This window comes from Doryrhamphus excisus, linkage group LG2 (genome assembly GCF_037039965.1).
Source record: "Doryrhamphus excisus strain RoL-2023G ecotype Guam linkage group LG2, RoL_Dexc_Guam_v1.1, whole genome shotgun sequence".
NCBI classification, from domain to species: Eukaryota; Metazoa; Chordata; class Actinopteri; order Syngnathiformes; family Syngnathidae; genus Doryrhamphus; species Doryrhamphus excisus.
Genome location: NC_136358.1, coordinates 324857 through 340143, shown reverse-complemented (window position 1 = coordinate 340143; position 15287 = coordinate 324857). Strand labels below are relative to the sequence as shown.

Sequence of the window (15287 nt, the reverse complement as noted above, 5' to 3'; positions counted from 1 at the left end):
ACAAAGAAAAACAATTAGATTGCTTCTTGCTTGTTTTAACAAAAACCTCAACGAGTATGTAGCCAGTCATATACCAGCCAGTCATGTACCAGTCATATACCATACCAACATAACTGTAGCAACATCATCCATGCCTAAAAATGGACCTTTAATGCTTTTTATGAGTCAATCCTTTTCATTCATTCATTTTTTATCACTTATCCTCACGGGGGTCGTGGGGGTGCTGGAGCCTATCCCAGCTGTCTTCTGGCGAGAGGCGGGGTACACCCTGGACTGGTGGCCAGCCAATCCCAGGCTTACAGCACCTGGTATTCCCAGGCGGAAGTACGAACCAGGCCCAACTTAGCTTAGCTTCCGAGATCAGACGAGAATGTGGCCGTAAGCTACGAGTGAATCCATTTTTAGTTTTTCTAGTATTCACATAAGGTCTTTGAAAGTAACAACTACGTATAGCAAGAGTCTACTGTACTTCTAATACATGTTATTTGTATTTGTTAACCACAGCCTGTGTATTACCATTAGTACACGTACCACAGTTTGAGAATCAACAGTACACTACAAGTGGCGTGGATTACTGTGCATTTTGTGACCAGACACTCTTTACCGCAGACATGCATAATATGGCATCGAACAAATCACACAGGATTGCATTACGTCAGCCTGCATGTATTCTTCCACTTTGTATTACTGTCTGTCTGACGGTTCCATTCCCATCCGGCTTTTCACTCACTGTTCACGCAAGCTTTTGGCGGCCTACGTGACTCCTTACCCTTACACAAATGGTATGTTTAGGGACATTTCCAACATTACCACAATCATTTTCTTCCCTGGGAGCACTCTGGCTTTGCACATTTTAACTTGAAAAGGTGCAGACGACAAGCTGCTCCTTTTTTTTTATGTTTTTATCTCACCCTACACACCTCATGGCTCCAAGCCACGGGCATCTGCAGCCATCAAAAGATTTTAAACGCAGTCCAGCAAGCCAAGACAGTCAAACCTGCCTGCAACCTTGATGGTACAGCCTCCTTAATAAATTCAGACGCTAAAGTAGCTGGAAAGGGTGGCGGCGCAAAGACAGCAGCGTTCATTCATTTTATTCATAAAAGGGGAAGGGCACTTTTTTGGAATGTTGCCATCGTCCACAATCCTCTTCCAAACTGTACAATTCCAGTTTTTCCTCCGAGGCTCTAAATCCCATATGTACTGTATACGATGTACTGCAGTCTGAACGGTCAGGTTGCATATATCCAAACCCATACGCCATCGAAGTCAACATTTCTTCTTGTCATTTTATAATTATGATTATGAAGCAACTCACTGCAAAAAATGAACCAACCACACACAGTAGTATCGGTATCAGATAGGTGCGGACACCAGAATGAATTTGACCCTGTATCGGATCGGAAATGACATCAGCGGTATCGCACATCGTCACATTTTAAGCCTTAGCTATTATTATTATTGTTATTATTATTATTATTATTATTATTATTATTATTATTATGACTGCTGTTCTGTCTGTCATCATCGGTCTGTGCCTTGCTCTCTGTAGTTTGACTTTTGCCGGAGCCTTGAGGGTTTATGTATTTCATAAACCAGGAGTGTTCAAAGAGCGGCCTGGGGGCAATTTTGGGTCCTCAGCTTGTTTTTCCGTCGGGCCTCATGAAATGCATTCATGAAATATTTCCCTTATCACCGACAACACAAAAGCAAATATGCAAATATGCAAATAGGATGAAAACACTATGATATAGTGTCAAAAGAGTAAATGGTTGTACACAAAATCCATGAAAATGCACACATTCAGGATTCCAGTATGAATAAGTAGATGATAGAAATAGAAATGCAAATTAAAGGGAAAAAAGAAAAATGTCAAAAAATAACTTTGTCTTTCATGTCCATCCAATCAGTGTGCTGACCTTATACAGTATTGCATAATTATTATGCTGGGATAGACTCCAGGATACACCAGCGGGATAGGAACTGGATGGGTGGATGGATTGTATTTACTTGCAGCAGAAAGACATTCTTGTTCTACACCATAAATGTACTTATTAAGTTCCTATATTATTACTAAGATCCTTTTGGGTGGCCGTTTACGGTTTCATTTCAGAGTTGACCTAAAAAAACACAGACAAAAGTCTGAGAGGTCAGTGTGCTCTTGCTTCAGTTTATTACCGGCAGATAATGTGCCAACATTGGCTTCCCACAGGAATATTATTTCATTACGTTTATCTTTGACCTTGCTGAACCACTGTACTCAAATGAACAGATTATTGGCATAAAACTGTCAAACCTTATGTTTATAAATATATAACACTTACACTGCTGAATTGTGAAACCACATTTGGCTATGAACCTACGTATGCCGCTTTGACCTCATATGTCCTTCATTGAACCGCTTCAAGTTTGATGCCCGTCGGACCGGCTGACTGACAACATAAGTGGTTGTCGAAACCAGCTATTGTTTGCAGATGGCGTATGGGTGATAATAAAGGATTTTCCAACCCATGGCAGTCCGGGGACATGGTTGTGTGCATTCTGCCACAGGCAGAAGCGGCCTTTCTCCGCCTCCTCAACCAGTTCTTCGATGGCTTTTGATGCACCAGCACTTTGCATCCCACATCACGGTGTAGGCCAGCAGTTGGGGCACCAACAAAGCCCCTCCACCCCACCGCAACGGGGCAAGTCATGGCTGTCCAGCCAGCCCCCCTGATCTCCGCCACGAGATCTCGTGGCGGAGATCGTTCCCCTCCCATGTCACAGTGAGCTTCATCAGTAAGACAATCTTTGTTCCTATTTTTTAATAGGTAACATTGGACCACAAAACAGCATGATTTATTGATTTATTTTTGAAAAACCATGATCCAGTGAAATTCAAACTGCGATGTAGCGAGGAAGGACTACTACAACACATGTCAGAAATAGAAATGACCTCTTGGCATCTTTCATTCTTTGACCACGTACACTGCTGACCAACATTTTAAGACCAGTTGAAAAATTGCAAGAATTTACATTTTGCACTGTTGGATCTTAAGTTTCCAAGTAGAGCTTCAAAATGCAAATATAAGAAAAAAAACCCAGACCAGGGCCTTCAGTAATGAGGGATGCCCCCTGCAACACCTCCACATAACCTGATGCCATTTGACACCCCTGCACAACCTGAAGCTACATTGTTCCATTCATGGAAAAAGCACCTCCGATAATAACGGCGCACCCTCCACTGTTCTGCATGGAAATCACTTTAACGCTTGTTTGCAATAAATTGCTCATTCAACTCCACTTCCTCCAACAATGAAAAATGTAAAATCTTGTCATTTTTCAACTGGTATTAAAATTTTTAAACGGCTTAAGCGTGTCTGCTTTGAAGTAAGAAGACAAACAAGGTGGACTGGGACATGACAAGTCTATGACAGGTCGACATAAGCGGGTCAGCTGTAATCTGCTTCCACTGTATTACTGTACTGTACTGTACTGTACTGTACTGTATATATTATAGAGCAGACTGACTGTCTTTTGTCTGGTTTTCTTCCTCACAAGTAACACTCCTTTTAAATAACTCTTCCATGCTTTTCATAAGTTGTTGTAAAAGTTCCATCCCGCAGATTGGCGCCGCCATGGGCGCTTGAAGAGATCCACTGTGCCTATGTCTGTTCACGGATAATTGCCTGGATAAACAAGGAACACTGTGGAAAAAAAGAGGCAACAAAAGCGCAAAAGCAATTTCAGAATCAAATAATTGAGTGAGGCAAGATAAGCACGACAAGGCGCTGTATACAGAGCTGGTGTGGCACTATCTGCTATGTGTATATATATTTAATATACCTGCATGTGTGTGTGTGTGTGTGCTTGTGAAAGGCAGCTTTCTGGAGCTCAGTACTTGCTGCATCCCCGCTGACAGTCTTTTGCCAATTATTTGGGAAGAAATACATGTCATTTCCATGGCGAAGCCATTCTACTGTCTTTGCCAGTCATAACTGAATGGGAAGGACACGAATGATATGCATCACAAAACCCTTCCCTGTACTTTAAGGTGGCCGTCTTGTGTGCGGTATGGACATACCGTACATGTGTTCATTAGAAAGTTAAGATTACATTACACTATATCAATATACTATATTAATGCTTCTCAAACCTCAAAAATACTTTGTATCGCAAATACCACTTTGTGTAGCAGGATAATGTGGATTACGCAAGTCATGATGCTAATTTGAAGCTAACGGTGATGAATGAAGCACTGGCAAGCAGCTAAGCTATGTGACCGATATCTCGGTGGTGCACAACAGCACAACCTTAAAGCTTCAACAGAAGACATGATGGCTGACGAGTGCATCATCTCGCAGGAACATTTGTTGTCTGACCATTTGACATATGGCGCCCCCCCCCCCCCCCCCCCCCCACCTTCAACTCACCCTCTTTGTCTCAATAGCATCTGTCACACAATCAGCAGATGTTACCATGACAACACAAACAGGGCCGTGAGATGGGTGTTTATCGTCAGGAAGCAGATGATGCTCGCAATGAGTAAGGTGGGGGGCTGGGGGCTGGGGGGTGGGGGGTATTGATTCAGTTGTCAGTATTCAATCGATATTGGCGTGGTGAGATTGACATTTTTTTTAGTTCTCTTCTACGTTTATTTTCCCAACTGTCTGCGACAAAGGTATTGTTCATATTGTCATATTTATAGATTGCTAACAAACGTACCAAAACAAGTTCTTGAACACAGGAGCGCTTTGGTGGCAAAAAGAGCCAAAACTGTTTTGTACTTTTTGAACTAATCTTGCACTACTGGCTTTATTTTGCTCAAACAAGTATATATAATGAAGGAGTTGTGTTCCGCTGTTGACAGTGGTACATTGCCTGTACTGGTGTATTTGTATACAGTCGTCCCTCGTCTATCACGGTTAATTGGTTCCAAACCCGACTGTGATTAATGAATTTCCGCAAAGCAGGAAATTAGAGCATGACTTTCTAAATGTGTGTTTTACCATTATTAGAGCCCTGTAAATATGAAATATCACCAAATAGTCATCTTTACACTCCTATGATTCTTTGTTTACACCACTAATGTACTGCTACGGGATCACTGCAGGGACATAAGAGACAGCCACCGCTCATAGCATGCTACCGAGCTATCTAGTTAGCCTCCAATTTATACGGAAAACGTTCCAAACGAAGTGGGGAAGTACAAGATAGTAGCCAAAAATGTACCATTACCACATGGATTGGGAGGAGAACTTCTCACTCTATCATGTGCAACATGATGCGTAATGTAATCTAAGCTACTGTCTCATGAATTTAACATTACTAATGCCTGGTGACCAGAACACCACATGAATGGTCTTTCAATATGTTTGACTAATAATCAGCCATAGTCCACAATAAAACAGTGATTATTACTTTTTGAAGAATTGTGATACAAAGAGGAAACAAGGTCCCAAGTATCAGTATGGTTGGCCCCATATTGACCTGGTACCAGGCCGATAGCGATAGTGCCAGCATAGCCCACCCCTCGTCCCTCCAGTTTAAATATGTGCTCATTTTTATAGAAAGCTGAACATCTGGAACTTGGCGCAGCAAAAAAAAGCTTCTTTCAAGGACAGAATTCATGCTTTGTCCTGCAGTACCGAGCCATTTAAAGAGGCGTTCTTGTGAGGGGAGGCAGCTGTAGCTACAGAGCTCCCTTCATCTCCCAGTCTTTGGACAGGGAGAATAAGGATCTGATTGATGCAGGCTCCTCCAGCAGGCCCAGGGAGCTCTCTTGACTTGATAAGCCATTGATTAAACGGGGGCCAGAGGAAGACTGAAGACGTGTAGCCAGCGAGAGCTGCCCGCCAAAGAATGGAAATGTCCACTGATGCTTTTCATCTGTCAGGAAACCTCGACAGCGTGCCTGGCACAGATCCCCCGTGAGGAACGTGTCGTTTGAACAGCAAGGATCCAATATGAACCCGACCAAGTTAGAGTACATAACGGCAATTTCTGGTGTTCTTAAGTACCTTTAACGTCCTCTCATAGTCTGCCTACACTAATGTACACCATCGAGCTTTTCTACTGGGCTCCAAGGTAAATATATGGCTATTTTCCAGTGCCATCCATAAACAACTATCTAAATCTGTTTCGCTACAGTACGCTACAAAAGCGGAACCTTTAACAGCATCACCCAAGTCACAAGTGTCCAGACTTTTTCCACTGAGGCCCACATACTGAAAAATGAAGGGCAGGGCCCACCCACATAGATAGGCTTAGGAGTTATTTATATTCAAAGAAAAACAGCCTAAAGTATATTATTTGTGCAAACTTGTATCTTTGTATCTTTATTCTTTATTTTTCTTGTTATATCATGACTTTATTCCCATAATATTTTGACTTTATTATTGTAAAAGGACTATTCTTTTTATATTGTTTTTTATTTTAATTTAATTGTATTTTTAGATTGTGCCGAGGGCCAATAAAAAAATGTAAATGGCCCCCGGGCCACACTTTGGACACCCCAGTACTATAGGATATATAGCACCATTGTATTATTAAAATAAAGCCATAATCATTTGCACATTTCCGTACTTTCACTTAGTCTATGTTTCAATCGGCTCACTGCCATCTTGCCATCTTGCCATCTTGCCATCTTGCCATCTTGCCATCTTGCCATCTTGCCATCTTGCCATCTTGCCATCTTGCCATCTTGCCATCTTGCCATCTTGCCATCTTATCATCTTATCATCTTATCATCTTATCATCTTATCATTTTGCCATCTTACCATCTTGCCATCTTGCCATCTTGCCATCTTGCCATCTTGCCATCTTGCCATCTTATCATCTTATCATCTTATCATCTTATCATCTTATCATCTTATCATCTTATCATTTTGCCATCTTGCCATCTTGCCATCTTGCCATCTTGCCATCTTGCCATCTTGCCATCTTGCCATCTTGCCATCTTGCCATCTTGCCATCTTGCATATAGCATCACATGCATTCAAGAAGATCAAAATCCTGAGTGTGCAGTGATGGACCTTGGCTAAGTAGCACAAGACGAGGGACTAACCTGAAATAATGGCAGCCGAGGAGCAACCCATCTCAGTAGAGAAGCAGTGAACACAGGAAGAAAAAGCAGGTAAACATTGCAAGCGCCAAGCCATCATTGCCAAGCACACAGGAGACAGGAGGTCATTTCATATTAATCAACCATTTATCTGTGGTGGGACAAATGGAAATAGGTTTCTTTATGCTGGGGCCGTGCACGGCTGGAATCCTGTCGCTTGATGGGCTCTCTGCAGCATGAGCTCATCAAATGTTGATGTGCATGGCTGTAGGTTTCGGCTTAACGCACCAAAGTTTGTTTTGTAGAGCACTGAGCTGATTTCAAGTCAATCCAGCTTATGGGGTCAAACGCTGTTTTTGTTTTTTTTTGTTTAATAACATGAATGTTGTCGGTCTGCCCTGTGGCTGGGTGTGAGACAGATTACGTATAGAGCACAGTAATAATTGCCTCATTGGACAAGTTTAAAAAAATGGCCACCGGACTGCACTATAAGGATTCTGGGATTCTAAAAACCAGTTGTGTGGACGGCCCTTGGACTGGCTGGCTTATCTAGTAAACTGAATTGGTCTTTCACTTGTATAGCGCTCAAAGAACTTTGACAACGCTAGCACATTTCCCCAATGATGACGCAGCAGGATGGAGGATCGGACCCACAACCTTCAGGTTGGGAGACCACCACTCCACCAACTGAGCCACACCGGATTTATGAACCTATAGCAGCTTGTCATATGGTTTTTCCACCATTTGTGCGTATGATACTCTTATCCCACAGATATGATGCAGTCATTTCATTCTACGCCTTGATTGTTAGCCTCTCTTCCCATGGCTGACAATCAAACAACTACTTTGGACGAGTAGATTTTGTTAGTTGCTGTGGAGGAATTAGGGTTAATACTGTCATGCTGTTATTTGGACGCTTACTTTGCACTGAACAAGAAGTCACTCTGAATCAACAGTCGTTATGTTGTTGAAGTTGTTAAACACAAAATATCTTTACAGACTTTTGCAGATTTTATAGACCAAGTACTGCCATAACAATGACAGAAGTGCTCTTCTCTTCTCTGTTGTAAGCTAGCATGCCCATGTCATGATTATTTTCATGCAAAAGTCACACCTTGATGCACAGCAACACTGGTCATTAGTAATACTATCCCTGTGTACTGTATGTGTCATGTACTGCACCTGCCTTGACACAATCTATGCTGAAAGCTGTACAATAGCAATCGCATACAGTGGATACAGTTTGGAAACAGCACTGAAAAATGTATTTTAGCCTTGAAAATACTGTTGGTATTCCATTCATCTGAGGGCATTGGGTAGCAGCAGTGGCAGCCAGCAGGCAGTCTGGCCCGGCATGTTGCTTTTGCACACAGCAGGGTCGTTAATGAGCACTGGGTGTTACCACGTGTACCTGAATTATTTAACCGCTCCCAGGAAGACGAGAGAACTCCTGGTGATAACAAACCGTCTTGCATGTAAATATCCACACAGACGACAAACACGGCAACTGGCACATAACGTACATGCTGACGGGTATTGGTAGGAATTGGAGGTAAATGCCATTATTATTGTTTCTTTATACGTATATGCAATTCCAATATACTGTATATATGTGCCACTTTTTGGGCTAATTCTACCCATGATGCGGTGTATATATATATAGTATATATATATATATATATATATATACAGTAACTACAGTATATAACACACTGAAAATGCCATTACTGATCCCCAAATAATCCTTTAGGTTACAATTTAAATTTGGACATCTGGTCATCAATTTTTTCATTTGATGGTGATGCTTTTTCACATTCAAGTCATGCAGCAAAATTTCTCACCTTCCGCTGTTTTCTGCAAGGGTCCCTTGCTACTAAAATGTTTGTTGACGTTTGGAATAGCATATGTGTAAAACAACAAATATGAATACAGTCGTCCCTTGCCACTTAGCAGATTCAATTTCATAGCTTCACTCGTGGTTTTTTTCCAAAATATGTTTATTAATAAATCATGGCCTTTTATGGCTGAATATTAGTCAAAAACTATGCACTAAGCAATTTTTTTGCCCAAGTTAAGCACTTTCACGCCTAAAACGTCCTCTATGGACTAAAATACATACACATAATGACACAACACTGAATGACATGTAGTATTCTACACTGGTCACTGGGTTTGAATCATCTCACAAGAGACACAATAAGCCCTACTGAAAACAAAGTCTACTGCAGTACCCATACCAAGCTAAAATCCACCTCAAACCCCGAGGTCACGTCTTGTCTGCCTCCGACTCGGCTCCCCGAGAGAACACAATTATAGCAGCACACACAAGGATGAGTTTTATTTATTATCCAAATTGTTTCTCTTCTTATGTCTACTATAATGGCTAGTAATTAAAAGGTAACTATAGGGCTTAGTTGATTTATTTAGAAGTTTATTTACTAATTCACAATACTAAAAGTAACAATATATGCTAACCTTTCTGAACAAAACATCTGCATCTTTGCTTTGTGTTATAAGTTACAAAGCAAAGGATTGTAATATCTGATAATATACGTACGTATATGTGTATGTATATGATTAATGGTACATTCATTTTTTAGCCCCAAAAGAGCTTCTACGGGCTGAAAATGGCCACACTTTGGACACCACTGTCTGAAGAGTTACAGGGTTCAACAATTCCCTGGAAAACATCATTGAACAGGAACAGAAACGCACTTGCTGGGTTCTATTTTGAGGGCCAGGTTTCCGGTGGTATTGAATCAAGACAAACAAGAATGTGTGTGTGGTGTGTGCGTGTGTGTGGTGGTGTGTGCGTGTGTGTGGTGTGTGTGTGTGTGTTCCAAGCACTCAGTCTTAACAGTGGCGTTTGTGTTGTGCTTGCCTTAATGGCATCCATTCCTCATTGGTTTTGTGATCACCCATATGGGCTTGATGACGGGGAGAACGCAGTGGTCATCCACTAACCCTGACCCGCCCATTCCCACAAACGCCATTCCGCTCTTAATGTGACCGGCAGAACCATTGAAAATGGAGGGTTTTTGTGTTTTTTATGTTGACCCATTACCGCCGCTTCTCTCCACTGCCTCCATAAATCTACATAATGATGCATCTAGAAAGGAAGACGCCGCTGAGACGAGGAGACAAATGGATGTTCGAAAACGAACAGATGAAGCGTCAAGATAAACGGAATGGGCGCGGAATTTCACAACATTGTTAAAAATGAGGTGAATGTGAATTGATTGGCGCCAAGATGAGATGCGATAAGTACAGCTGGGTTATCGTTCATGCCTGACAGGTGTAATGTTTATTAATGGACAATGTGCAGATATGAACTAAATAGGCCATGACTTGTTAGTTTGTAGACAAATAGAGACACAATCCGCATCCTATGAGCCTGAAAAGTCAAACAAAACTTGTCTCAACTCTCGCACTTCTATGCTTCTATATGCACTTATGGGAAGTGCAATTATGGAAGTTTGCAAATTGAAACACAGCCCTGGGCTTCAAACAATCGTCCTGTGTGACGTCGCCGAAGACCTCAGCAAATCTTGGGAGACTTCACCTCAGTGAGCCTCTGAATAGCAAAATGCGATGATAACCACAATGAAGCAGCCATAAGAAAAGCATCTGTACACCCAGTACATATGTATATGACAATATCATGCAGGAAATTAAACATCGATTCCTTGCACAATTTCATTAATATACACACATTGCACAGAGCTGAAAGCGTAACAGCTACTGACTAGCATGAAAGTGAGCAACACCTCTAGGTGACTAGGTGACTAGGTGACTAGGTGACTAGGTGACGGTATCACTCCTAGCTCCCTCTGCATGATGTAGTTTCATACACGGACCTAAACAGACAAACCCAGACCTCCCTCTGTCTGGCTCCTTCCTCCAGCTCCTCTCGTGGCATTCCCAAGCCTGTTGGGACACATGGTCTTTCTAACGTGCCTCAGGTCTTCCCAGAGGCCTCCTGCCGGTTGGAGGTGCCCTGAACACCCCCCCAAGGGGGCCTCCTGACCAAACGCCTGAATTCGGAGAAGCAGCGGGTCTACTCAGAGTTTGTCTCGGATGACAGAGGTTTTTAGGCATGAATCTAAATTATTCATATTTCCATTCAAGAAACATGCTAAAAGCCAATCTAATACTTGTCAAAATATGTTAAAGAATTAAATACTAAAGAAAAAAATGCATTTGGAGGATTGAATGGGATGGATATAAATACATCTTTAAATGATTACTTGCTCACTGTACTGAATATAAACATATGTACATAAACCTGTATATTCGTTCATCACATCACACTTGAGGTGATTTTCCTTAATGTTCTGTCATGCTCTAATCTAATTTTTATGTCTTTTTTTAAAACACAAGCAGCAAATGACATAGCAGACCTTGACAATGTAGACATCCCATCCCATCCATCCTTTCACTTTCTAGATCGCTTGCCCTCATCAGGGTCACAGCGAAGCTGGAACCCATCCCAGCTGACTTCAGGCGAGAGGCAGGGTCTCCCCGCCAACTGACCTTTCATAGCGGACACATCATGATAACAGCAATGTTGTTTCCGTCAAAGATGATGAGACCTGAAATGGCTCATACTGGTCTCTGGAGGCATTCATGTGATCACGGCATATATATATACGTATATACGTATATATATATATGTATATATATATATATGTATATGTATATACACAGTAAATACGTATCCACACTCTGACTGCCCATTACTGCAGATGATGGGCCATGGAGGCCAGCGAGGCATGCTCGCATAAAGGCACAGCTGCAGCGCATTCAGTCTCCTCTCTCTTCACGCTTGGATTTATTCCAGCAGCATCCAACAGAACCTCGGTGCTGCTTCCTGTCCTTTTAACACACACAGCCCGCCTCTGTAGCATTAGCAACCGTGTGTGGAGGGGGAAATAAGGATTTCTAGATTTGTGTTGGCTCTCCAAGCAAAGCCTCCATCAACTATCAACTTCACCAACAAGAATGAAAAATCAATACACCTCATTGTGATTCACTATTTATCCTTAACACATCTAATGCTATGACTGGAATGCTAGCGGTTTGTAATGGCAACAAGTATTTTCCATTTCCAAAATTTTGGAAACACTTAAAGGGGTGTCCACATGTAATAAAACCAACCCAACGTACAGTAGATGCTAAAAATGTATAGATTTTTTTAATAAATCATGCTTCCAATTTGTGGCTTCACTCTATCACGGTTAAAAAATGAATTCATGAATAAATGATGCTGATTTGTGGTTGAATGTGGCCCATTATTAATATAAGAACTATGCATACTGACTTCATTTCCTGTCACCCCTCCCACTCAGCTCCCCTTGGCATTTATTGGAATCATAGTTCTTAAATGACTTATTTACTTTTATTTTGTTTACTTTTGGGAAATGCCAGTGTAAGGGTGCTATAGGGGTGTTACTTCATGTCTAGAGGGCTCTAATAATGTCAAAAATCGTATTTAGAAGGTTGTAAACAGTTTGTTTATGCTTTAACTATGAACATTTTCCAATTATAAATAAAATCCGAGGCTTATCACGGTCAGGTCTGGAAGCAACTGACCGTGGTAAGCAAGAGATTCCTGTGTAATAGTTACTTTCTATTACTATGGTATTACTTTGCAAACTAACACTTACTGTAAAGCAGCAGTGTCAAAACCAAAAAATACATATGAATCATCATGATATTTTTTTCTAGAATATGTCACACAGTGGGCTAGGGGTTAGCATGACAACATCACAATCAGTTGATCTAAGAGTCCAATTCCCATGGGAGTATCTGTTTGTGGAGTTGACATGTCATGCACCTGCCCATGCATGGGTTTTTCTCCAGGCACTTTGGTTTCCTCCCATAACCCAAAACATGCGTGTTAGGTGAACTTTAGACTCTAAATGATTGATGTGCGTGTGAATGGCTGTCTGTTATTTGACCAGCGACCATTCTCGGGTATATCAGAGTGAGCTGGGATAGGCTCCAGCTCAAACATAACCCCAATGAGGACAAGCCATATGGAAAATGAATGTATGAATGTATATAGTATATATAAAAAATAATAGTAAAAAACAAATCCAATAGTGGACCATCCAGAAATAATGCCACTGGGAAAGGATTCCTTCATACGGAGCAATTGAGCTGGCAAGCCAACACAACCAGAAGTGATGATGTCATTATTTGCAGTTGAAAGGTTAGGCAAAGCAGCATTTAAACTACAGCCGGGAAGTGCACACAGATCAAAAATGGCATGAGAACAAGCATCCCCAAAACCCGATGCAGAATAGCAAGTAAACAAGCCTGGCCTTTTTGTTTGCCCTTTGGTCAAATGAACAATCCTGCACAAGAGGCGGCTAATTGATTTCCTTGTGATGAATGCCACAGCACATTCCTGCAGGCCAGCATTCCTGCAACTTTTCGAACCATTTGTGAATGATTTGTATCAGTCCTACCTTTCCGGATGAGATCTTCGATTCCCTGGTCGAAGCCCAGCCGGTGGCACTTCCTCCACAGCCCCATGTTGGTGGAGTTGTACTGCCTGTTGCACTCATCCGCGGCGCTCATGGCGAACAGATGCCGCCGGTTGCGGGCGAGGGGCAGCTTCTCCTCGCCGCTCCGGCTGGCCCGCAGCGGCAGGCTGTTATTGGGGATGTAGATGAAGCCCGGGTCCTTGCGGCGACTAGAAAAGCTCTGGCAGCGCTCCTTGTACCGCCTGGCGTCGGTTTCGTACCAGTGGTCGGAGCACATCGCCACCGCCAGCATGCCCAGGGCGCATAGAGACAACGAGAGCCCGGCGTAGAGAAGCAACTTCCCGGCAGCCATGCTCGCCTCACAGCCGCATCAGCACCACGACGGACGGACAGCTCCTCTGCGGTTCCCCACTTCCTCCTCCTCCTCCTCCTCCTCAAGCTCACATCACCTTAGAAGGTTTTTTTGGTGGCTTGCAATTGGAAGCCGAGATGTTGCAGAGAAAATAATAATCCTCTCCCTTCCTTCTTCTCACGTCTGTCCTGCAGCACAGCGGAGACAAGACGAGGACGCTTGACTCAGCTCGGCGTTAGGATCTGCAGATTGCTCCACAGCAACACAACATGCACACATTTCTTGGGAAAAAAATGAAACGGACTCTGGCATGGTATTCAAGGTGCACCATTAAGGACAAAGAGAGGGGGGTGCAGGAGAAACCTCGGATATCGTGCACCTCATCTCATGAAACACCAGGAAATCAAATCAGCAATTAGCAACAAATAAAAGACAGAAAAATAGCAAACCTGATGGGAAGGCTACCGTGCAGCAGGGTGCAGAATGTGGAGGATTCCAGGCAGTTGAGTCAGCAAAGCGTCCCCCAAGATGCACGTCTGATGACGGCAGCTGCAAGAGCTGGGCCCGACCGCCGACCGCCGACCAATCAACACCCATCTGTCTGCACAAGCATGTTAGCATGATGTGGGCTGCATGGGATTGGATTGAGCTGTCTAAAAATACCACCACCTAGCTCTCATATGTCGTGTGCCCTGAAACGGAGCCAAATAATTAGGAATGCAAGCTGAGAACAGACCTATGATGATATGACAGCATATGATACCAAAGTTTCACTGACAAGGTATATATTCATGCCTGTGCAGCACTCAAGGATCAATGCTTCATCTTCAAAGTGGGAATTCCTCTATTGGATTAAATAGAGTATTACTAGTAGTAGTACTACCACTGGGAGTTGAAAGTGAACTTTCTGGGTAAATACAAGTCAACTCACTCCACCTTCCCTGGCTTCTTTGAGTGTGTGTTTGATGCAAACACAAGTGGAGGCAAAAGGGGAAAAGTGTGATGGTAACCATAGAACCGGAAAGTGAATTACAACATCAAAAAAAATGTCTGATTCGTCACACGGGCTGTCGCTAAATATACATATGTATTATATATTGTATATAAATATACACATATAATATACATACATTAATTATTCCCCCAAAATAAGTACAGTATACATGAATACAATAAAAATAATTGCAAATAATGAACAAAGCAAATACCATACCTTTTAATACTAAATATACATATTTATAATGTGTACAACAAATTATACACTACACCCAACGGGGAGGATAGACCAGCATCCATGATACTCACTTATCATCTACACGTATGCGTCACTGCTGTCCATTTTGTTACATTTCGCTATTTCAGGTTCAACTTCAGTCTGATGAGAGATGAGCAGCGGGTGTGC

At 42.3% G+C, this 15287-nt stretch overlaps 1 protein-coding gene across 2 annotated transcripts in view; it reads right to left on the bottom strand.

Annotated features, from left to right (window-relative positions):
• tmem178bb (transmembrane protein 178Bb) overlaps positions 1–14574 on the bottom strand; it is a 61144-nt gene extending 46570 nt beyond the window's left edge. The window contains exons 1-2 of one of the 2 annotated variants that reach the window (XM_058066009.2): positions 14335–14574; positions 13516–14073 (exon numbers count right to left, since the gene is read on the bottom strand). In XM_058066009.2, the coding sequence (XP_057921992.2) occupies positions 13516–13885 (370 nt within the window). In that variant the 5' untranslated portion in view covers positions 13886–14073; positions 14335–14574. The remainder of the gene's footprint in view (positions 1–13515; positions 14074–14334) is intronic. The other variant, XM_058066010.2, reaches the window with a different exon arrangement.
• Between the last annotated feature and the right edge of the window lie 713 nt (positions 14575–15287).